This window comes from Ahaetulla prasina, chromosome 6 (assembly GCF_028640845.1).
Source record: "Ahaetulla prasina isolate Xishuangbanna chromosome 6, ASM2864084v1, whole genome shotgun sequence".
Classification (NCBI taxonomy): domain Eukaryota; kingdom Metazoa; phylum Chordata; class Lepidosauria; order Squamata; family Colubridae; genus Ahaetulla; species Ahaetulla prasina.
The window spans coordinates 113,450,138-113,474,886 of NC_080544.1; the positions used below are offsets into that span (position 1 = coordinate 113,450,138).

The 24,749-nt window shown below is 44.4% G+C and overlaps 1 protein-coding gene across 3 annotated transcripts in view; it reads right to left on the minus strand.

Moving 5' to 3' along the window:
- Positions 1-24,749, minus strand: part of P3H2 (prolyl 3-hydroxylase 2) — a 92,421-nt gene that overhangs the window by 15,995 nt on the left and 51,677 nt on the right. For 2 of the 3 annotated variants that reach the window (XM_058188931.1, XM_058188930.1), the window contains exons 2-6: positions 12,592-12,738; positions 11,328-11,517; positions 6,490-6,621; positions 1,619-1,761; positions 731-820 (exon numbers count right to left, since the gene is read on the minus strand). In XM_058188931.1, the coding sequence (XP_058044914.1) occupies positions 731-820; positions 1,619-1,761; positions 6,490-6,621; positions 11,328-11,517; positions 12,592-12,738 (702 nt within the window). Of the gene's footprint in view, positions 1-730; positions 821-1,618; positions 1,762-6,489; positions 6,622-11,327; positions 11,518-12,591; positions 12,739-23,512; positions 23,588-24,749 lie in introns of those variants that run through there. The other variant, XM_058188932.1, reaches the window with a different exon arrangement.

Here is a 24,749-nt window from a genome sequence, read left to right on the forward strand (position 1 = left end):
GAAGGAAAAGAGAAATGAAGGAAGAAAAAAGGAAGGAAAAGAGATATGAAGAAAGGAAGGAAATTGTAATGCAACAAAGGAAGGAAAAGAGAAATGAAGGAAGGAAAAAAGGAAGAAAAAAAATGAAGGCAGGAAAAAAGGAAGGAAATTGTAATGAGGGGAAGGAAGGGAGGGAGGAAGGGAGGACCCTCCCCACAATGCACCCACCCATCCCCTCCAAAGAACCGTTCAAGAAACGTCTCCCTGTCAGTAACTATATCTCAAGTCTCAAAATTCACTCACTGAATTCCCACTAAACCATGACTCCACCTTAAACAGGTGCAAATGCTACATTACACACAACCTGTCATGCTTAAACGGTGCACCATGTTCATGAAAAGCCCTGCTCTGTATCGCCTACGAAGACGGCATCTACTCATGGAACCAGAAGGCGCCCGACCCCATCCTAGCTGAGTTTTGGCGGTCGTGTGAATGCTGGCCCATGTGGCTTGTACCACCTTCATGGTGTCTGAAGACCCCTCTTTACCCAGATGGGCTCCCCAAGCTCCCCAGACATGAGAAACAAGAGTGGAAGTCCACAATCTTAAAGTCCAGGCATCTTTGCTAAGCCTAGATTCAGATTGTCTCCATTGAACGAGATGTTCCTCCAAGCAAGGCTGAGTTTGGCCAGGCCTAAGCTATGATTCCTGGCTCCATCTGCCCCCCTGAGACTCCAGGCGCCCATTCTCACCGGTTCTGTGTACAAGAAGCCTAGGATGTTGGCTCCGGCCTCCAGCAAATCGGCCTCCAACCTGTGTCTCCGGAGGAAGGTCACAGCTTCCTGAAAATAAAAGTATAAAAGAGAGAAACCTAGTTGTAGCCGTTAAGTTAAGGACGATCTGTATTCTCCACCATGATCTGTGGGGTCCTTGGTGGCCCCTGAGCTGGGTTGTTTTCTTGCAGACGTTTCTTGACCCAACTAGATAACAGCATCAGTGCTCAGTATCGGCACTGATGTGCCCTAATTGGGTCATGAAATGTCTACAAGAAAACCACCCAGTTCAGAGAGCACTAAGAACCACCACCTCCTCCTCCTCCTCCTCCTACCCCCTTCTAGACTGATGGTGTTGCCTAATTGGGTCATGAAACATTTGCAAAAAAACCCATCAAACTCAGCACCAAGGACCCCACCGTCCTCCTCCTCCTCCCATCCCATTTCCTATCATTGATGATGTTCCTTAGTTGGGTCATAAAATGTCTGCAAGAAAACTACCAAGCTGAGACACCACCAAAGACTCCATAGTGCTCCTCCTCATCCTCTTCCTCTTCCTCCTCCTGGCAAACCCCCCTCCCTTCTAGCCCTGACAATGTTCCCTAGTTGGGTCAAGAAAACTACCAAGCTCAGACACCACCAAGGACTCCACAGTTCTCTTCCTCTTCCTCCTCTTCCTACCTGGCAACCCCCCCCCTCCTTCTAGCCCTGATGATGTTCCCTAGTTGGGCGAGAGACCCAACAATCCAACCCTGAACTGCCAGCACATCCTCGATGTAAGCCCTGCAGAAGGTGGCTTGTTCCTCACCACGGCCAAGGATCCTCAAAGTTACATCCACGCCTCGCTCCCACGTCCGAGCCACTGACCTCTCTGGGTTTGACGGCTTCCAGGTCAAAAGATCCTTCTAAGAGGCTCTTGTAATAATCCTCGTTCTCCAGGACATCTTCATCGTCTGGATGGAAGAGGAGATACGTCCTGGTGCACTCCAACGCTTGGACGTAATCGCCCACTGCGAGGAGGAGGGGGAAAAAACAAACCACAATTCAGGGTTTGTCTTCAGTTTGGCTGCATCCTGGCTGGCTAAATCTCAACGGAAGCAGATGAGAAATTGCTACATTCATTTATTCATTCATTTATTTATTCATTCATTTATTTATTTATTTATTTTATTTTGTCACAACAATATATATAAGCATCACACAAAAAGATTATATAGTATATAAACATATATATGAGGAAATATTAGGAGGTATAAGCATATAGATATATATAAGAAGAAGAAAAAGAAAAACAATAGGACAGGAACGGTAGGCACGTTTGTGCGCTTATGCACGCCCCTTATGGTCCTCTTAGGAATGGGGTGAGGTCAATAGTAGAAAGTTTTTGTTAAAGCTTTTAGGATTATGAGAAGAGACCACAGAGTCAGGTAAAGTATTCCAAGCACTGATGATTCTGTTACAGAAGTCATATTTTCTGCAATCTAGATTAAAGCGGTTGACATTAAGTTTAAATCTATTGGTTGCTCTTGTATTGTTGCAATTAAAGCTGAAGTAGTCTTTAACAGGAAGGACATTACAATAGATGATTCTGTGAGTTAAACTTAGGTCTTGTCGGGAATGAGTTCCAAGTTTTCTAAGCCTAGGATTTCAAGTCTGGTGGCATAAGGTATTTTGTTGTATTCAGAGGAGTGGAGAACTCTTCTTGTAAAATATTTCTGGACACGTTCAATTGTATTGATGTCAGAAATGTGGTCTGGGTTCCAAACAGGCCGTTAGCTTGAGAACCACCTGGAGAAGACAAACTCCGGCCAAAAGTACAGAGGGGTGGCATGTACCCAGTGGTGAAATTCAAATGTTTTTACTACCGGTGGGCGTGGCATGGCTTGGTGGGCATGGCAGGGGAAGGATATTGCAAAATCCCCATTCCCACCCCACTCCTGGGGCCAGCCAGAGGTGGTGTTTGCTGTTTCTCCGAACTACTCAGAATTTCCGCTACCGGTTCTCCAGAACCTGTCAGAACCTGCTGGATTTCCACCCCTGCATGCCGCCCACCTTATGAAGTGGCCCCCTCCACCCCGTAATTTCTGAGCATGCTCAGTTCCACCCAGCGGTTCTTTCAGTGCATCGGTTCCTTCCCAGCTGCTCTCTGCTACGACCACGTATCCGACTGCAAACACAACTGGGCCCAAAGTTCCTGTTGCTAAGTGAGACAGTTGCGAAATTGAGCTTTGCCCCATTGTACAACCGTCCTTGCGTCCTTAAGTGAATCACTGCAGTCGTTAAGTTAGGATCTGGCTTCCCCATTGACTCTGCTTGTCAAATGGTCCAAAAGGGGATCAGGTGACCCCTTGCAGGGATTCTGCAACCGTCATAAGTCCACGCCAGCTGCCAAGCGTCCGAATTCGGATCACGTGACCGCGGGGAGGCTGCAAGGGCCCTAAGTGAGAAAGATGGTCATAAATCACATTTTTCCAGTGTCATCGTAACTTCAAACGGTCACTGAATGAACAGGGGTAAGTCAAGGACGACCTCCAGGGAGCATTTTCCCCAGAATTCAAGTCCTGAACCTTTTTCAGGTTGAGAAACAAGAGTAGAGATACATGGTCTTGTCTTCCATGTCTCTTTTCTGTTTAAGTGCAGAATGGAGTTCAATTATTTTATAGCTGTTTATTTAAAATATGCATGTAATTTCTTTCCTTTCTTCCTCCCTCCCTCCCTCTCTTCTTTCTTTTATATTTTTCATTCCTTCCTTCCTTCCTTTTTTCATATTTTTCCTCCCTCCCTCCCTCCTTTCTTTCTTTTATTTTCTTCCTTCCTTCCTTCTTTTATATTTTTCCTTCCTTCCTCCCTCCCTCCCTCCCTCCCTTCTTTTATTTCTTTCTTTCCTTCTTTTATATTTTTCCTTCCTTCCCTTTCTTTTATTTCCTTCCTTCCTTCCTTCCTTCATTTCCTTCCTTCCTCCCTTTCCTCCCTTCCTCCCACCCTCTTTTCTTTCTTTTATATTTTCCTTCCTTCATTACTTCCTTCCTTCTTTCCCTCCCTCCCTTCTTCCTTCCTCCCTTCCTTCTTTCCTTTCCTCCCTTCCTTCTTTTATTTTTTTTCTCCCTCCCTCTCTTCCTCCCTCTCTTCTTTCTTTTATATTTTCCTTCCTTCCTTCCTTCCTTCCTTCCTTCCTTCCTTCCTTCCTTCCTTCCTTCCTTCCTTCTTTCCTTCCTTCCTTCCTTCCTTCCTTCCTCTTTCTCAGCATTGACAGACAGCCGTCTCCCCCCCCCAGAAAAGGGCAGTCATTTCCCTCTACCCTTTTTCCCCTCTCCTGTCCCCAAGCCTTGGCAAGCAGAACAAAGGACTTGTTTGCTTTGAAACACAACCTTGAGTGTTTCGGATGTTGTGGTGTGCAGCCCCAAGGATATTTCCCCTTGCAAAGAACCCACTTCCTCCAAGAGCCAGAATTACAAAACCGAACAGCTGTTTTGGAAAACCTGCTCTTTCCGGCAGACAACCTGAAAAAGGCAGCTTTGCGGGACAATAAGTGAGACGGCCTATCCTGGACTCTAGATTGAAGGATCTTGAACCCAGGGCATTCATTGTTTCTCTGAACCTGAAACAGGTAGTTCTCAATTTGCAACCGTTCATTTAGTGATTATTCAAAGTTGCAACACCACTGAAAAAAAGCGGCATGACTGGTTTTCACACTTACGACCACTGCAGCATCCCCATGGTCACATGATCAACATTCAGATCCTTGGGCAACTGGCATGCACTTATGACAGTTTCAATGTCCACAGGTCACATGATCCCTTTTTGTGACCTTCTGGCACAAAAGGAAGTCAATGCGGAAGCCAGATTTGCTTTAAAACCCTGTTACTAACTTCTTTAGCTTCTTTAACTTCTTTAGCTAGCTAAACCAGCTACAGGTACCGGAACAGGCTTGTAAGTGGATCACAAGCTTCCTAACAAACAGGAAGCAGCAGGTGAAGCTAAGCAAGATCACATCAAATACCTGTACAATTAGCACAGGGGCCCCCCAAGGCTGTGTGCTCTCCCCACTTCTCTTCTCTCTGTATACCAATGACTGCATCTCCAATGATCCATCTGTTAAGCTACTGAAGTTCGCAGATGACACAACAGTGATTGGTCTCATTCGAGACAATGACGAATCCGCATATAGACGAGAGGTCGAACGACTAGCCTTGTGGTGCAACCAAAACAATCTGGAACTGAACACACTCAAAACCGTAGAAATGGTGGTAGACTTTAGGAGAAACCCTTCCATACTTCCACCTCTCACAATACTTGACAACACAGTATCAACAGTAGAAACCTTCAAATTTCTGGGTTCTATCATATCGCAAGATCTCAAATGGACAGCTAACATCAAAAACATCATTAAAAAAGGACAACAAAGAATGTTCTTTCTGCGCCAACTCAGTAAGCTCAAACTGCCCAAGGAGCTGCTGATCCAATTCTACAGAGGAATTATTGAGTCTGTCATTTGCACCTCTATAACTGTCTGGTTCGGTTCTGCAACCCAACAAGAAAAACACAGACTTCAGAGGATAATTAGAACTGCAGAAAAATAATTGCTACCAACCTGCCTTCCATTGAGGACCTGTATACTGCACGAATCAAGAAGAGGGCCGTGAAAATATTTGCAGATCCCTCGCATCCTGGACATAAACTGTTTCAACTCCTACCCTCAAAACGACGCTATAGAGCACTGCACACCAGAACAACTAGACACAAGAACAGTTTTTTTCCGAAGGCCATCACTCTGCTAAACAAATAATTCCCTCAACACTGTCAGACTATTTACTGAATCTGCACTACTATTAATCTTCTCATAGTTCCCATCACCAATCTCTTTCCATTTATGACTGTATGACTATAACTTGTTGCTGGCAATCCTTATGATTTATATTGATATATTGACCATCAATTGTGTTGTAAATGTTGTACCTTGATGAACGTATCTTTTCTTTTATGTACACTGAGAGCATATGCACCAAGACAAATTCCTTGTGTGTCCAATCACACTTGGCCAATAAAAATTCTATTCTATTCTATTCTTCTTCACAAGATACACCGGGGCACTGATTGGTCTGACTTTTAAGGAGAGGGATAAATTGAAGGATAAAAGGACTTTTGAGGTCTCCTAGTCCTAAAGACTCCATGTTACTTTCAAGTTGGGGGTCACCTGCCTCCAAATCCCACTTGTCAAGGAATATGATAACATCTCCAGAAGATGTACCAGGAGCACTAAAAGGTCTGATTTCTTAAAAAAAAAAGTGGATAAATTGATGAATGAAAGCTCTTTTGAGGTCTCCTGGTCTTAAAGACTCCATATTACCTCCAGGTTGGGGGTCACCTGCCTCGAAATCCAATTTGTCAAGGAGTATGATAACATCTCCAGAAGATGCATTGGGGCACTAAAAGGTCTGATTTCTAAAAAAAGAGTGACTAAATTGATGGATGAAAGGTCTTTTGAGGTCTCCTGATCCTAAAGACTTCATGTTACTTTCAAATCGGTGGTCACCTACCTCCAGATCCCACTTGCCAAGGAATAAATGTGTCAATTCTTGGTTGTCCTCCAGGAGAAACACAATACTGGATTACAGCGGGCTTGGCCTGATCCAGAAGGGCTGTTCTTATGTTTGCAGACCTGTGCATGGTTTAGCTAATGGGTGATAACACAACTCTGATCTCTCTGTGGCCGAGGAGTTCAGAAGAGCTAGACCTACCTCTGAAGTAGGCAAACTGCAAGAAGTCGTAATGCAAGGGCAGGAAGTTGTCAATGGGTGAGAGTCGCCCAGGCCTTGTGGCGAGTTGTCGCACGCACTCGTGTTGACACAGCAGGACTTGCATGGAGTGATCTGCAAGAAAGGGAGAAAACACAAGTTTTGCAGCATGAGAAGCAACAATTCATTTCATTTAATGCAACTGAGTTTCGTAAGACCCCCATACAGAATTACGGAGTTGGAAGGGACCGTGGAGGTCTTCTAGTCCAACCCCCTGCACAAGCAGGAGACCTTATAGCATCCTGATCAAACGGTTGTCCAATCTCTTCTCAAAAATCTACAGTAATGCAGGACTTCTGGAGGCAAATTGTTTCAGTGGTTAATTGTCCTCACCGGCAACTAAATTCCTCCGTAGTTCCAGGTTGCTCGTCTCCTTGACCAGTTTCCATCCGTTGCTTCTTGTCCTGCCTTCGGGTGCTTTGGAGAAGAGGTTGACCCCCACCCCTCTTCTTTGGGGCAGCCCCTCAAATACTGGAAGGTGTTATGTCACCCCTGGTCCTTCTCTTCCTTAGACTAGAGTCATACCCAATTCCTGCAACCATTCTTTGTATGCATTATCCTCCAGTCCCCTAATCATCTTCGTTGCTCTTTTCTGCTCTTTCTCAACATCTTCTTAAGTGGACGGAAGTTGCCTTCAGAAATTGTGGGAGCTTCATCCCTGGAAGCCTTCAAGAAGAGGCTGGACAGCCATCATTCAGAAATGGTGTAGGGTCTTCTACTTGGGCGGAGGGTTGGGCTAGATGACCACCAAGGTCCCTTCCAACCCTGGTATTCTATATTCAAAGGAACAGAAGTTGCCTTCAGAAGTTGTGGGAGCTTCATCCCTGGAGGCTTTCCAAGAAGAGACTGGACTGCCATCGGTCAGAAATGGTGTAGTAGGGTCTCCTGCTTGGGTGGGGGGTTGGACTAGATGACCTGGAAGGTCCCTTCCAACTCTGTTAATCTGTTAATTAATTTCGCATCCCTGGAGGCTTTCAAGAAGAGAGAGGGCTGCCATAGCTCAGAAATGGTGCAGGGCAGTGATGGCTAACCTCTTCCTGACTGAGTGACCAAAGTGTGTAACTGAATCCTCAAAATGCAAAACTGTGCAGCCCCTGTGCATGTGCCCAGCTCCTCACGCATGTGCACGCATCCCCCCGCATGCGCATGTGCCCCCGCATGCGCCCTGTGCATGTGTGGCAGAGACCCAAAGACTAGCTGGCTAGCGGGAGGTGTGTGTACATGCACGGTGGAGCTGAGCTGGGGCGATGGCTCGCGTGCCCACAACCTCTGGCATCCGTGGCATAGGTTGGCCATCACGGGTGTAGGGTCTCCTGCTTGGGTGGGTGGGGGTTGGACTAGAAGATCTCCAAGCTCCCTTCTGTTAACTCTGTGAATCTGTTAATTTTTTTTCCCCTTTCTTTTTTTTTTTCCCGTTAAAGTTTTTATTTTTAAAAACGCATTAAAACGAAAGACAAAACCTGCCGCAAGTTTTTCTTCTGGGAATTATCACGGACTGTACAGTAATTGAGACTAAACTGATTTTAAATCTAATAACAGCAGCAAGATTACTGATAGGACAGTATTGGAAGAAAAAAGAAGAATGGATATTGAAAGTTGCCAATTTGGCTGAGATGGCGAAAATATCAGCCTTTTTGAAAGACACTATACAAGAAAAATATCTAACTGAATGGAAAAAATGGATTGACTATATTCAAAAGAGATATCAGACTAAGAGTTATCAGACTGCTTTTGAATGATTAGGATGTATTATTTTTGATTGTTTTGGGGGAAGTTAGGAATTGATGAGAATTGTAGGAGTATAATTCAGTTAGGAGGGAAAATTTTTTAGCATCTGTTTGTTTTATTTTTAACTATACCTTGTGCTTGTTCTGAGAAGTCGGGTGGGGTGGGGTAGGGGTAGGGGGTTTGTGAAGGAGGGGAGGGGTTAGGGGAGGGAGGAAAGGGGGGAAAAAAAGTTTTGTAAAACTTTTTCAATTAAAAAAAAAACCCGAAAGACAAAACATACAACATTTATATAGATATCACTGTTTATCAGCTATTCAAGACAGTCCTTTCCTATTATTTACACATATTTTAGTTCTATCTTACTCTACTTTTATTTATCTACCGCTCCTATTTTCTAACCATTCATACCATTTGCTCCAGACCTTCTGCGTCCTCTTTCTCTTTAATTTGTTCTGTAAGTTTGTCCATCTCTGCACATTCTAATATTTTTTTTTAATTAGTTCTTCCTCTGTTGATGGATTTTCATTCTTCCAATTTTGGCCACAGGCTACACGTGCTGCTGTTAATATATGGAGTATTAAGTATTGCGTATCGTTTGTATAAATTTCTGTTGGAATCCCTAATTAAAAATTGTTCAAGCTCTCCCTTTATTGGTTCCTGTATTATTTCCTATAACCACTTTTTAATTTTGGCCCAGAATTGTTTCGCTGCTGGGCAGGTCCACCAGAGATGATAATATGTTCCGTAATTGCTCTTACATTTCCAACACTTTGGTGAGTTATTGCGGAACGTCTTTGCTAGTCTGGCTATTTCCCTCTTCTATTGATGAACATCAATTACCTTGATGAACGTATCTTTTCTTTTATGCACACTGAGAGCATATGCACCAAGACAAATTCCTTGTGTGTCCAATCACACTTGGCCAATAAAAATTCTATTCTATTCTATTCTATTCTATTCTATTCTATTCTATTCTATTCTATTCTATTCTATTCTATCACGGTGACCAAAACTGGATGTCGTATTCCAAGCTTGGCCTTCCAGCTGTGAGACCTCCTTCCATGGGAAGACATAAAACCCCCGATCCTGTAGGGAAGTCCTTTTGAAAGGAGGCTCCTTCCGGCATCTGCAGGGAGGGTCTGAGGCTGTTCTGTCCTCCAGGCACTTTGTCAGCACATTCTATTGTGCCGAATGCTACATTTCGACATATTACACAACACCCGGCAGGCAGTAGGAACATCCAGTCCCCAGCGGATTGTGTCTGCTTGGTGGTGCAAGCGATGAGACACGCTCGCCTGCCCACTTGGGAGTCCGAAGAGAGAACACATGAGTCAGAGGGTCCTTGATTTATGGCCAAATTGGGACATGGAATTTCCATAGTAAGCAAAACGATTGTTAAGTGGATCACACCCAGGTTCACACCCCTGTCTATCACAGGGATTAAGTGATTAATCATGCGGGGCGAATCCTGCTTTCCCCTTTGACTTCGAGGGTTGGAAACTGGTGGGGAAGTTTGCACAGGGCGAGCACGTGAAAATTCCCCCCCCCTCAAGATGCTGCAACCGTCGTAAATAGAGGCTGAGAAACACGCTGCAGGTAGTCCTCGACTTACGACCACAACTGAGCCCAAAATTCCGGTGGCTCAGCGGAGACAGCGGTTAAGTGAGTTTTGCCCCGTTTTAAAACCTTTCTTGCCGCTGTTGTTAAGTGGATCACCGCAAGGGGTTAAGTGAGTCACAGGGCTGTTAAGTGAATCCGGCTTCTCCGTTGAGTTTGCTTGTCAGGAGGTCGCAAAAGGGGGAATCACGTGACTCTGGGACGTGACGACCGTCATAAATACGAGTCAGTGGCCAAGCATCCAAATGTTGAACGTGCGACCGTGGGGATGCCGCGAGGGTCGTAAGTGTGAAAAACAGTCATAAGTCACTTTTTTGAGTGCCCTTTTAACTTTGGTCACTAAATGAATGGTTCTAAATCGAGGACTAGCTGCATTACATTGGGTAAACCTCCCATATTGGTTCAGGTGTATCCAGGTTGACCCTCACCTGCCAACCAGCTTCTGTGGATCCAACATATCTCTGCTTCTTTGGCAAGGGCAGCTGGGGAGCAGAAACAACCCTCATCTTCCTCACCCATCCAGAGATGGGAAGGAAAGGCCGGAGAGTAACAGAATGACAGAGTTGGAAGGGACCTTGGAGGTCCTCTAGTCCAGCCCTCTACTCAAGCAGGAGACTCTGTACCATCCCAGTCAAATGGCTGTCCAATCTCTTCTTAAACACTTCCAGTGATGGGAGCACCCACAACTTCTGGTGGCAAGCTGTTCCACTGGTGAATTGTTCCAACTGTCAAGAAATTTCTCCTTAATCTCAGGTTGCTTGTCTCTTTGATTAGTTCCTTTCCTTTCCTTTCCTTTCCTTTCCTTTCCTTTCCTTTCCTTTCCTTTCCTTTCCTTTCCTTTCCTTTCCTTTCCTTTCCTTTCCTTTCCTTTCCTTTCCTTCTTTCCTTTCCTTTCTTTCCTTTCCTTCCCTTCCCTTCCTTCTTTCATCATAGGACTGCAAGGAACTCATCCATAGCAAGACCATCCAGAGACGGGAAGGACCGGCCAGAGAGTAACAGAATAACAGAATGGGAAGGGACCTTGGAGATCTTCTAGTCCAGCCCGCTGCTCAAGCAGGAGACCCTTTACCATCCCAGTCAAATGGCCATCCAGTCTCTTCTTAAGAAGCCTCCAGTAATGAAGTACCATAACTTCCAGTGGTAAGTTGTTCCACTGATTAATTGTTCTCACTGTCAGAAAAATTCCTCCTTAGTTCCAGGTTGCTTCTCTCCTTGATTAGTTCCACCTCCGAAGGCTTCAGGTGCTTTGGAGAATAGGTTGACCCCCTTCCTCCTTTTTGGGGCAGACCCTCAAATATTGGAAGATGCTATCGTGTCCCCCACTAGTCCTTCTCTTGATTAAACTAGACGTACCCAGTTTCCTGCAACCGTTCTTTGTATGTTTTAGCCTCCAGACCCCCAAGAGAACTTAGAGCAGGCCAGGCCGGTGGGCTTACCTGCGATGGCCTCATAGAGAACAGCCTTATAATCCAGGTACTCGTATTCCTCAAATCTCTGGGGACCTTCGCACAGGATCCGGCACTCGGCGTCAGCAGCCGCGTAATCCTTCAGGGCCTGTTCCAGGAGGCCAATGGCCAAATCGTATTCCTCTCGGTCGTAATGGCGGATGCCGGACAGGTAGTTCTCCTGGAAGAGACAAGAAGACACCTGAAGCCAAGGCTGGGGAGGAAACCCCTGCCCGACTCCCTTCACTGAGTAGGGGCTGGGCTTCATGACCTCAAGGAGCCCTTCCAGTCAGTCCCTGACCTACAACCACAGTTGGTACCAGAATTTCCACTGCAAAACCAGGAGGTTGTTAAAGCAGTCACATCCAATTTTACCATCTTGTTTGCCACGGTTGTTATCGCTGCATTTGTTAAGTGACTCATGCCGCCATTAAGCGAATCCAGCTTCCCCCAATTGACTTTGCTGGTTGGAAGCTGGCTGGGAAGTCAGAAATGGCGATCACTGTGACCGTCATAAGTACTGAAATTCATGTGACAATGAGCCTATTGCAATGGTCGTAAGTGTGAGGATCATTCTTCCCTCTCTGACTTCAGCTTCCTTTTTTCCTTCCTTCCTTCTCTCCCTCTTTCTTTCTCTCTTTTTCTCCTTTGTTCCTCCCTCCCTCCCTCCTTCCTTCCTTCCTTCCTTCCTTCTTTTTCTTTCTTTCTTTTTCTCCTCCCTCCCTTCCTCTTTCTCTCTTTCTTTCTCTTTCTTTCTTTCCTTTTTCTCCCTCCTTCTTTTTTTCCCTTTCTTTCTTTTTCTCCTTCTTCCCTCCCTCCCTCTTTCTTCTTCCTTCCTTCCTTCCTTCCTTCCTTTCTTTTTCCTTCCTTCCTTCCTTCCTTCTTTCTTTCTTTCTCTCCTCCCTCCCTCCATCCTTCCTTCTTTCTTTCTTTCTCTCTCTCTCTTTCTTTCTTTTCCTTCCTCCCTTCCTCCCTCTTTCTACTTCCTTCCTTCCTTCCTTCTTTCTTTCTTTCTTTCTTTCTCTCATCCATCCATCTATCCTTCTTTCCTTCCTTCTTTCTTCCTTCTTCTTTCCTTCCTTCCTTCTTTCTTTCCTTCCTTCCTTCCTTCCTTCCTTCCTTCCTTCCTTCCTTCCTTTTTTCTTTCTTTCTTTCTTTTTTTCTTTCTCTCTTTCTTTTCCTTCCTCCTTCCCTCCCTCTCCACACTCACACTTACACTCACACACCCACACACACAGAGAGAAACCACCTTTACCATGTGCGGCTGAGCCTCTCGGTCTACCAGGTTCTCCTTCCCTGACAGGGTCTTGTAATTGTCCAGGTCCTGCTGTATCTCCAGGTGTTCTGGGTTGGCCGCAAAGAAGGTGTGGGCAGCATCGGCCGCCTTGTCCAACTCATTCAGCTGGGAGAGAGAAGAAGGAAGGAAGGAAGGAAGGAAAGAAATAGGGGGCAGATACTTAAATACCCACAATCATTTTTTTAAAAGCATCATCAAACAGGCCCAAATACCACAGAGGAATTCAGAAAGGACTTGACCTCCAAGGAAAAGACAGAGACACGCAAACAGAAGCTACTTGGGCCACTCAAAGAAATGAAGACTATCGGAAATATTTTGTATTAGATATATTTTTGAAGGAGAGGGGAATTGAGAGTGTGATTATGTGTGGAGTGACTAGAGATTATAATTTAAGATTTATTTTGGATTATGATTGTTAGTTTTGATACCCTGCATTTTGTTCTGGGAAGTCGGGGTGGGGGGTGGGGGGTAAGGGGGAGGGGAATTGGAGGGCTTGAGGGTAGAGATGGAGTGATGGTTAATGTACAGGGATTATTGAAGATGTATAAATATAATTAATGTAGGGTCAGGTCTGTCCAGCTACCATTTTAGAATGGTGGGGAGGGAGAAAAGAGGAGAGAGTAGGAGGTAGGAAAGAGGAGAAGAGGGGTAGAAGAGGAAGGAAGAGGGGTAGAAGAGGGAGAAGGAAGGTGGAGGGTGGAGGGAGGAGAGGATGTAGATAAGAGAAGGAGAGGAAGGTCTGGAAAGTAGAAGAAGGTAAAAGAGGGAAGAGAGTTAAAAGGGGGCTGGTGACTGGGCAAGCCCGACTAATTGTATATGACTGTACATTGGATGAGTTGTTGGATATGAATGTAAAAATAAAACTTTTTTATAAAAAAAAAAGAAAAAAGAAAAAAGAAAAAGAAATGAAGACTATCCAACCTCCATCCTTTTGCCATGACCTCATCAATAGTTTCAACTCCATTTCCAACAAGGAATGTCTGGGGGGGAGTGTGGGGGGGCCCAAAACCTGCGCATACCAGCCAGGATGCTCCCACCTCAGCTGAGTAAATAAACATCTCGAGATGGATGCTCACACAGGCATGCAAGAGTCACATTCTCAGGGAGTAGTCAGTGTTTGGAGGAGACCAGCTTTTCCGGCTCTCCACATCCCTCCTTCAGATGTGCTGGACTTCTGAGTTGGTTCGGGAAGGCTGGAGTCAGAAGTGACAGAGATGGTCCCCGCACACCAGGTGGGTCAAGACAAAAGAAGAGGCTCAGGTCCCAAAGTGGCTTTTTTCAGGACTTTCTGGTTTTTCTTTGAAGACGTTTCCCTTCTCATCCAAGAAACTTCTTCAGCTCTGACTGGCTTCCTTCCATTCTCCACCCTCCAGTCAGAGCTGAAGAAGCTTCCTGGATGAGAAGGGAAACATCTTCAAAGAAAAATCAGAAAGTCCAGTTGTCCACTGAAAAAAGCACCTTTGGGACAACCATGGCCTGGATCAGGGGTCTCCAACCTTGGTCCCTTTAAGACTTATGGACTTCAACTCCCAGAGTTCCTCAGCCAGCTTTGCTGGCTGAGGGACTCTGGGAGTTGAAGTCCACAAGTCTTAAAAGGGACCAAGGTTGGAGACCCTTGGCCTAGATGACTGAAAATCTCCATAGACAAAGAGGCTCAGGATTCTTCTAAAATAGACCTGCATCAAGAGGGAGACCATCAAGATCACTTAATACCACTTTATAATTCCTATAGAAAGAGTGCAGAGAAGAGCAACGAAGATGATTAGGGGACTGGAGGCTAAAACATATGAAGAAGTTGCAGGAACTGGGTATGTCTAGTTTAGTGAAAGGAAGGACCAGGGGTGACACGATAGCATCTTTCAATATTTGAGGGGCTGCCACAAAGAAGAGAGGGTCAAATTATTCTCCAAAGCACCCAAAGGCAGGACAAGAAACAATGATGGAAACTAATCAATGAGAGAAGCAACCTGGAATTAAGGAGAAACTTCTTAACAGTGAGGAACAGAACAGAACAATAAAATAAAATAAAATAAAATAAAATAAAATAAAATAAAATAGTAACCATTTTAAGACAATTAACCAGTGGAACAGCTTGCTGCCAGAAATCATGGGTGCTCCATCACTGGAGGCTTTTAAGAAGAGACAGTCACTAGTCTGAAATGCTATAGGGTCTCCTGCTTGAGCAAGGGGCTCGACTAGAAGACCTCCAAAGTCCCTCCCAACTCTTCAATTCTGTTAAGAGAGATCCAACCTAGAACTAAGGAGAAATTTCCTGTCAGTGAGAACAAGTAACCAGTGGAACAACTTGCCACCAGAAGTTGTGGGTGCTTCATCACTGGAGGCTTTTAAGAAGCAACTGGCCCGCCATTGGTCTGAAATGGTCTGGGATCTCCTGCTTGTGCAGGGGGATGGAATAGAAGACCTCCAAGGTCTCTTCTGACTCTGTTATTTCTGTTAAGTAGTAAAATGTATTTACTCAAAAAGTTTCTGCTCAACCATCCCAAGATTTAATTGACCACAATCCTCCAGCATCTGTTTTCATAATGGGACGTGGTCCGTATCTTTGAAGGACTTCCAAAAGCCCACATGAAAACCTGTCCCAGCAACTTCCCTCGAAGAAGAGACGCCAAAACAAGTTTTCAAAGCTCCCCAGAGAATTGCTCAGGAATTGGGCTGCGTGGAAGTCAAATTCTTTATCTGCTAAATTAATCAGGCCATCATTGGATCTATCCCAGGCATTCATCTAGAAGCCTTTCCCAAGGTAGCAGTTTGAAGATGGATGGACTTCAAAAAGAGAAGAAGGAGAGGAGGGGGTGGAGGTAGCACTGGTGGTGAAGGAGGAGAAAGAGAAGAAGTGGCAGTGGGAGGAGGAAGAGGAAGAAGAGAAGGATATGAAAGGGAAGGAGAAAAGGCGGTAGTGGTGGAAGAGGAGAAGTTAGGAATGGCGGAAATGAAGAAAGAGGCGATCAAGAAGAAGAAGAAGAGGTAGAGGCAGCGATAGTGATGGTGATGGAGGAGGAGGAGGCAGAGGGGGGAGAAGGTTAAGAAAGAGAAGAGGAGCAATGGTGATGGAAGAGGAGGAGGAGGGATGGTGGAGCTGGAGAAAGAGTAGATGAAGAACAAGAGGAGGTAGAGGTCGCAATAGTGGTGAAGAAGGAGGAGGAGATGAGCTGCTGATGGTGGTAGAGAGAAAAAGAGGAGAAGGAGAGGGACAAGGAGAGATAAAGAAGGAGGATGGAGAGAAGATGGAGATGGAGGAGGAAGAGGAGGAGGAGGAAGAGGAGGAGGAGAACCTGGCATCCTGCGTATCCTGGAATGTACAAGGTGGGGCAGGACTTGGCATGGGGCACTGTTTCCTCCCCTGGCACTTCTTGCCAGGACGTGAATTCTTGTCACAACCTGGAGAGGGTGGGTGGGGGGTGGGGGGTGGCTGTGCCCTTGAAGAAGACTCATCTGCAGCTGAAATGCTCCAGGGCACCTCCGTGGCTGCCCTGCCAAGCCCTCAGCAGGAAAGATGGAGGCTGTGGAAGGAAAGGAGGATTTATTCTGTGCCCTTCCTCGCCCCATTTCTGGCTGAAGAGGATTAGATTGGCAACCCTGGACAGGTGCCCAGAGAATTTAAGTGGACAGGGAGCTAATTTTGGGGAGATGTTCGATTGACCCAGTAAGGAATTAAGAGATGAGGGAGACCAAAGCCATTTAAAACATGTTGCATAAGGCAAAACTCATTGGGATGGTTTCCCCAAACTCTCACCCCCCCCTCTTGATCCTAGTGCCAAGGGGTGAAGCTTCAGCACCCCAAATAAGGGTGCTGAGGATTTGATGGGTTGAATTGTGCCAAGGCCTGGCATGAAGCAGCCTTTTTAACTCGGAATTTGGGAGCGCTGATTCCCCTATGCAAGATGGGGGAACGCTGTTGTAAATCAGAAGTTTTTTTTAATCTCAGCGATTTTAAGACAGGTGGACGTCAATTCCCAGAGTCCTGCAGTCAACAGCATGGCATGGCGGGCTGGGGGTGGGGAGAACTGAATTCTGGGAGTTGCAGTCCACCCATCTTGAAGTTGCTGGGATTAAGAAACATGGCTGAGAATAATAGCCACAGAGATGATGAGGGGACTGGAGGATAAAACATACAAAGTACGGTTGCAGGAACTGGGTATCTCTAGTTTAATGAAGAGAAGGACAAGGGGGACATGATAGCATTTACCAATATTTGAGGGACTGCCCACAAAGAAGAGGGAGTCAAGCTATTCTCCAAAGCATCTGAAGGCAGGAATAGAAGCAATGGATGGAAACTTACCAAGGAGAGAAGCAATTTAGAACTAAGGAGAAAATTCCTAAATTTCTACTGATTTAAGATTTAATTTTCTTAAATCTTAATCAGTGGAACTACTTGTCTCCAGAACTTGTTGGTGCTCCGTCACTGGAGGTTTTTAAGAAGAGATTGGACAACCATTTGTCTGAAATGGAATAGGATTTCCTGGCTGAGCAGGGGGCTGGACTAGATGACCTTCGAAGTTCCTTCCAACTCGGATATTCTGTTACTCAGTTCTATAATTCTGATAGCTGAGGTAGCAGGATCTGCGCTTCCTTTGCCAGGAAGAGTAAAGCAGTTTTCAACCATTAAGACAACAACATTTTTTTAAAAGTGTCAGTTGAGCAGGGAGTTTGATGCTCCCAGTGGAAAGTGGGGTCCGTGGGGTCCCACAAAAAAAAACTTCTGAAAACCCTTCCTGCCTGACTGCGTGGGTGCCAAACAGACTGAATCAGGTCAAAGAAACGCCTAGTGGTTACATTCATATAATGACCCCCGGAGGATTGGTGTGAACTTGGTTTAGGAGTGCAAACCCACTATGTTGGTTTATATTTTAGATCAGCAGTTCCCAATCTTGGTAGCTTGAAGATGGGCGCACTTTGACTCCCAGAATTTTCCTGCCAGCCAAGTTGGGGAATTCTGGGAGTTGAAGCAGCGGTAAAATCCGGCCGGATCTATCCGGCTCGCGTGAACCGGTAGTGCCGGTGGCAGGAGGTTCCATCTACCCACTGGGACGTCATTACATCCCGTTTTTTACCTTCTGCGCATGTACAGAAGAGGCGCACGCACACTCCTGCGTGCTCCTGCTCCTGAACCCGTAGCGAAGGTAAGTGGATTTCACCACTGAGTCCACATGTCTTAAAACCGGGGTCCCCAACCTTGGCAACTTTGAGCCTGGCGGACTTCAACTCCCAGCTTTGCTGGATGGGGTATTCTGGGAGTTGAAGTCCTCCAGGCTTAAAGCTGCCAGGGTTGGGGACCCCTGTCTTAAAACACGCTGCCTGGGGAATTCTGGGAGTTGAAGTGTACCCATCTTCAAGCTGGCAGGGAATTCTGGGAGTTGAAGTCCACCCTTGAAGACAAGGAGTTTATTATTATTATATTTAGTTTATTGTGTTATTTTATTACATGATTCTCTCTCTCTTTCTCTCTCTCTTTAATATCTATATATTTATATCTCCATTTCTTCATCTTTCTATCTTTCTCATCTACCTACCTATCTATCTTTTATATGTATCTTTATTTCTTTATCTTTCTATTTTTCTCATCTCTCTCTCTACCTACCTACTGACCTATCTTTATATAACTATATTTGTATTTCTTCATCTTTCTATCTTTCTCATCTACCTATCTACCTATCTATCTATCATCTATCACTATATCTCTATAAATTAATATCTCTATTTCTTTTTCTTTATCTTTCTCTATCTCATCTCTTTATATAATAAGAGATAGATAGATAGACAGACAGACAGACAATTAGAAGACCTCCAAGGTCCCTTCCAGTCCTAATCATTCTGTGATTTTATGTTTTTATGTTTTTTTAATGTTTTATTAGTTTTATTGTTTTTTATATGAGGTTATTATATTCTTGTTAGCCGCCTTGAGTTGCCATTTGTGAATAGGCGGCAATATAAATTTCCTAAAACAAAACAAAACAAATAAAATGTCCAGTGAGAGCATCTGTGACGGAGACAAATTCCTTGTGTGTCTAATTCACTCTCGGCCAATCAAGAATTCTACTCTTCTAATCTAATTCTAATCTTCAGACGGTCATTCAATGGGTCGTAAATCGAGAATTTCCTATAGTTTATCTCTCATTATGCCCATCCAATCCTACAAGCTGCCCCAACTCCCCATTCGTTGCAATCGACCCAAATCCAACAGGGGCTAATTTGAAGCTGCCAGTCTCTAAAATTTAGCACCCAAAAAGCATTTGGGGGAAAATGTCTACACAAGAGGATTGCGTCCATTGTGAAATGATGTGCAAACAGCCAGTTGCACAGTTGCTGAATCTGCACTCTGCACCCTGGCCTCACCTGAATGTTTTCTGCTAAAGGCTGGGATGTGAAAATACTTACAACAGTTCATTTAGTGACAGTTCAAAGTTACAACGGCACCGAAAATAGTGACTTATGACCGTTTTCCACACTTACGACCATTGCAGTCTCCCCGTGGTCACGTGATCAAAATTCAGAGGCTTGGCAACTGGCATGTACTTATGACTGTTGCTGCATCCCAGGGTAACGTGATCCCCCGTTTGTGACCTTCTGATCGGCAAAGCCAATCCATTGCAGTGATTCGCTTAACAACTGTTGCAAGGAAGGTCGTAAAATGGGGAAAATTAACAAATGTCTCACTTAACAACAGAAATGTTGGGCTCAATTGTGGCTGTAACCCAAGGACTACCTGTATGTGCTACGCTTCATGTCCTCACCTGTATGTTTCTCTGCTAAAGGATGGGATCTAAGAGAAAGGGGGTTGGACTAGATGACCTACAAGGTCTCTTCCAACTCTGTTAATCTGTTAAAATGTTAAAAAATTGCCAAAGACAGTTAGTCCTCAATTTATAACCGTCCATTTAGTGACCAGTTGAAGTTACAACGACACTGAAAAAGTGATTTGTGATCTGTTTTCACAGTTACAACCTTTGCAGCATCCCCTTGGTGACATGATCCAAATTCAGAGGCTTGGCAACTGGCATGTACTTATGACAGTTGCAGAGTTCTGGGGTCACCTGATCCCCTTTTGTGACCTTCTGACAAGCAAAGTCCCGGGGGAAGCCAGATTTCCTTAACAACCGGGTTATTCACTTAACAACAGCAGTGATTCACTTAGCAACTATGGCAAGAAAGGCTGTAAAATGGGGGCACAACTCATTTAACAGTTGTCTTGATTGGCAAAAGAAATTTCGTGCTCTGTTGTGGTCGTAAATCCACCATCTGACCAGGACCTATGAAAACTAGAAGTCCAAAGAGCTTCCATTTTATGTGACCTCGCATTCCTCTGAAACTGCCGAGATCAAAATTTAATCCCCAAATGCTTCCAATTGAAATTCCACTCCAACTCTGCAGCCACCAAACGCATCCTAAAAAGAACAGAATTGGCCTTAATCAGAAATGAACTTCACACAAAAAGATTCCTCCTAGATCAAATCAACAAAGATCTCCTCACACTTCACCTCAAACTCAGCAACAAGATGCACCCTGCACTTTGGGACAAATCCAAACAACTTGCCGTCTGGAGAGCCGAAACACAGACCACCCTCAAGACAGACACGCACACCAACAAACTCAAGACTCCAAGAACGCCAGAAACAAACCCCTCCACCCTCACAGCAACACATGAAACAAACAGTGCATAACATCTCAGATAGGATCCTCACCAAAGCTGAAACCGATGTCCTTTCCAAAGGATTCAACTTTGCAGTCACTCCCAAATACATCCCCACGCAAACCATTATATGCGGGGTTGGAACCCGCCTGACCAAAATCCACCCCGATGACGCTAACAAAATCAGACTCGAGATCTCCAACATCCTCTGCACCAGCAAGCCACCCAAAAGCAACTTACCCAAAGAGGAACAGACAGCACTACTTAACCTGAAAAAAGATACCAGCATAATAATCCTACCAGCAGACAAGGGCAACGCCACGGTGGTTATGAACACATCTGACTACCAAACCAAATTAACCAACCTACTCCAAGACCCTGCATACAAGCCCCTAAACACAGACCCCACCACCTACCTAGAAAAAACCACTAGATCCAAAATAAAAGCCTCCCCCCTCCGCGAAGAAATCCCACAAAGAGTCATTCCCAGTGAGAAATCATCCAGATGCCCTAAGCTCTATGGCCTCCCCAAGATACACAAAGAAGGAACCCCACTCAGACCCATAGTCAGCTCCATAGGCTCACCTCTACAAAACCTAGCCAAATTTCTCGCCAAACAACTACAGCCCTATGCAGAATCCATCACCTCACACGTAAAAAACTCATTCCAGTTCATAGAGATCATAAAGAAACAAAACTTACAGCCCAGCGACCTACTCGTGAGCTTTGATGTCATATCCCTCTTCACCCAAGTGCCAATCAAAGAAGCCTTGACAGCTATCCAAAACAAATATAACCCCCCCAAGCACATCCTAGATCTGACCAACCACTGCCTATCCAACACATACTTCATCTATGATGGACAAAAATACAAACAAGTAGAAGGAGCACCCATGGGATCACCCCTCTCACCTGTCATTGCCAATCTCTACATGGAACACTTTGAAACCCAAGCTCTAGAAAAATCTGATCACAAACCCAAACTCTGGCTCAGATATGTAGACGACACCTTCATAATCTGGCCACACGGGAAAGAAAAACTTGACAACTTCCTCACACACCTCAATAGCCTACACCCCAAAATACAGTTCACCATGGAAACAGAAGTTAATAACCAACTTCCCTTCCTGGATGTCTTAGTCTACAGAAAACCCAATGGCTCCCTAGGACACACCATCTACCAGAAGAAAACACACACAAACCGCTATCTGCACGCACTCTCACACCACCACCCAGCACAGATCAACTCCGTAGCCAAGACACTCATCTCCAGAACAAAATGCTTAGCTGATGAACAACACCTAAAACTCGAAGTAGACACTCTCACTAACGTACTAACATCCAATGGATTCCAAAGAAATAAGATTACCAAGATAATCCAAAAAGAACCCCCCACTAAAATCCAAGACAGAGAACAAGAAAACGGCACAGCCCTCCTCCCATATATAAAAGGCACCACAGACAGAATCAGCAAGATCCTCCACAAACACAACATCAAGACAGCATTCTGCACAAACAGAAAAATATCCACCATCCTAAGAAGCCTAAGTTTGGTAATCTTATTTCTCTGGAATCCATTGGATGTTAGTACGTTAGACTTTAAATATATATATAATATATTTTATATATATATATATATATATTTAGGTCTTTGGTTATTCGGGTTTTCTCCCGCGTAAAATTGGAAGTGTCTTGGAGATGTTTCAACGAAGTCTCATTAGTCATCTTCAGGCTTCACCCGCGAAAACCTCAGAAAACAAATATATATATATATATATTATATATATATAAAATATATATTTTTTTATAAAAGTTTATAAAAAGTTATAGTGTTGCTATCACCAAGGGTTAAATTGCAACCTATGACCATCATTTGTGTTGTAAATGTTTTACCTTTGATGAAGGGTTTTTTTTCCTTTCTTTTTCTTTTCTTTTATGTACACTGAGAGCATATGCACCAAGACAAATTCCTTGTGTGTCCAATCACACTTGGCCAATAAAATTCTATTCTATTCTATTCTATTCTATTCTATTCTATTCTATTCTATTCTATTCTATTCTATTCTATTCTATGTATTTTAATTCTCCATTGTACCCCCTTAGTTGGTCATTGCTGAGCAAGTTGGTTGTTAAGCGAGTTACGCCCAATTTTACGGGGTTTTTTGTTGTAAAGTGAATCACACGGTCATTAAGTGAATTCGGTTTCCCCCATTGACTTTGCTTGTTGGAAGCCAGCTGGGGAGGTCACAACAGGTGATCACATGATCCCTTGCAACCGTCGTAGATCCATGCTGGTTGCCAAGTGCCCAAATTTGGATCACGCGACATGGAGATGCTTCAAAGGTCATAAGTGTGAGGACCATTCGTAGCTCACTTTTTTCATTGGTTCAGTGGTTGGGAAGCTAGTCACATGGTCATTAAGCGAATCTGGCATCCCCCATTGTCTTTCTTGGTCAGAAGGTCAGAAAAGGGGGTCACATGACCCCAGGACACTGCGACCGTCCTAAGTATGACTCAGTTGCCAAGCTTCTAAATTTTGATCATGTGACCATGGGGATGCTGCAACAGTCGTAAGTGTGAAAAATGGTCATAAGGCACTTTGGTCAGTGCCGATATAACTTCAAATGGCCACTACACGAACTGTCGCCACTAAATGGATGGTTGTTAAGTTGGTGGCCACATGTACATCTTTGGTTTTACGGTAGTACCTGTGAGAGGGATCTTGGAGTCCTAGTGGACGATCATTTAGATATGAGCCAGCTGTGTGCAGCAGCTGCCAAAAAAGCCAACACAGTTCTGGGCTGCATAAACAGAGGGATAGAATCAAGATCACGTAAAGTGTTAATACCACTTTATAATGCCTTGGTAAGGCCACACTTGGAATATTGCATCCAGTTTTGGTCGCCACGATGTAAAAAAGATGTTGAGACTCTAGAAAGAGTGCAGAGAAGAGCAACAAAGATGATTAGGGGACTGAGGCTAAAACATATGAAGAATGGTTGCAGGAACTGGATATGTCTAGTTTAACAAAAAGAAGGACTAGGGGAGACATGATAACTGTGTTCCAATATCTCAGGGGTTGCCACAAAGAAGAGGGAGTCAAGCTATTCTCCAAAGCACCTGAGGGTAGAACAAGAAGCAATGGGTGGAAACTAATCAAGGAGAGAAGCAACTTAAAACTAAGGAGAAATTTCCTGACAGTGAGAACAATTAACCAGTGGAACTACTTGCCTTCAGAAGTTGTGGATGCTCCAACACTGGAAATTTTAAAAGAAGAGACTGGACTGCCATTTGTCAGAAATGATATAGGGTTTCCTACCTAAACAGGGGGTTGGACTAGAAGACCTCCAAGGCCCCTTCCAATTCTGTTATTCTATTCTATTCTATTCTATTCTATTCTATTCTATTCTATTCTATTCTATTTTTAAAATCTGTGGGAGCTTTTTGTGTGTGGCTCTCTTGCGACACAAGAGTTGTTGTTGCCTCCTGAGTCCTCCCGTGACCCGCACAAATAACGAGTCGATGACCAAGCCTTTTGCGGTCACTTTAATTAATTGGTTACTTAATTCTGCAGCCACTGCCATTGAGCATTTGAACAGCATGTTATGCTCATTGCTGAGGTTATAATGCGAACCATGCGCCCGGTTCCCAGCTTCTGAGGAGGAAAGCAATTCATCCTTTTCCAGGATAAATAAATAAAAACTTGGGGGGTGAATTCAGCCAGGATTTGCACACGTACAAAAAAGTGCAAATGAATATTGTCATGCTGTTCTTTGGTAGGATCAGGAGAAGGAAAAAAATTAATTAATTTCTTTGTTTTCAATAAGGCCCCACATGCTCAGGAAGGGGGCAAAGAGGCTTGTAAGTTGATCCTCTACTCCCCAAATTATCTTGAGCAGCACCTCTCCTAGGATCTGAACGTGGGGACACCTTACAATCATCTAGTCCAACCCGCTACTCAGGGTGGGAATCTGAGTCTCTGAGGATTACCTGGATTTTTAATCCCAAAATTGCCTTTAACAGCCTGGCATAAAACTATTAGTAATTTTAATTGGGTTTTTATGGTTTTAGTGTGTATTTTAATTAATGGGCCAAATTGAATAGGTTTTTTAATGGGTTTTTAATTGTATATTGTATGTTTTATTGTGTTGTTACCTGGCTGGAAACCGCCCTGAGTCCTTCAGGAGAAGGGCGGTATAGAAATTAAATTATTCTTATTCTTAGAGATCCTCAGTCATCCAGGTCACAATTGTCCCAAAGGTGCTTTTTCAGGAGGCAACTGGACTTTCTGGGTTGTTGTTTTTTTTAAAGACGTTTCGCTTCTTATCCAAGAAGCTTCTTCAGCTCTGACTGGAGAAACCTCCATTCCCCACCATCCAGTCAGAGCTGAAGAAGCTTCTTGGATGAGAAGCGAAACGTCTTCAAAGAAAAAATCTGGCTCGCAGGAACTTAAATCTGTTTTATTCCA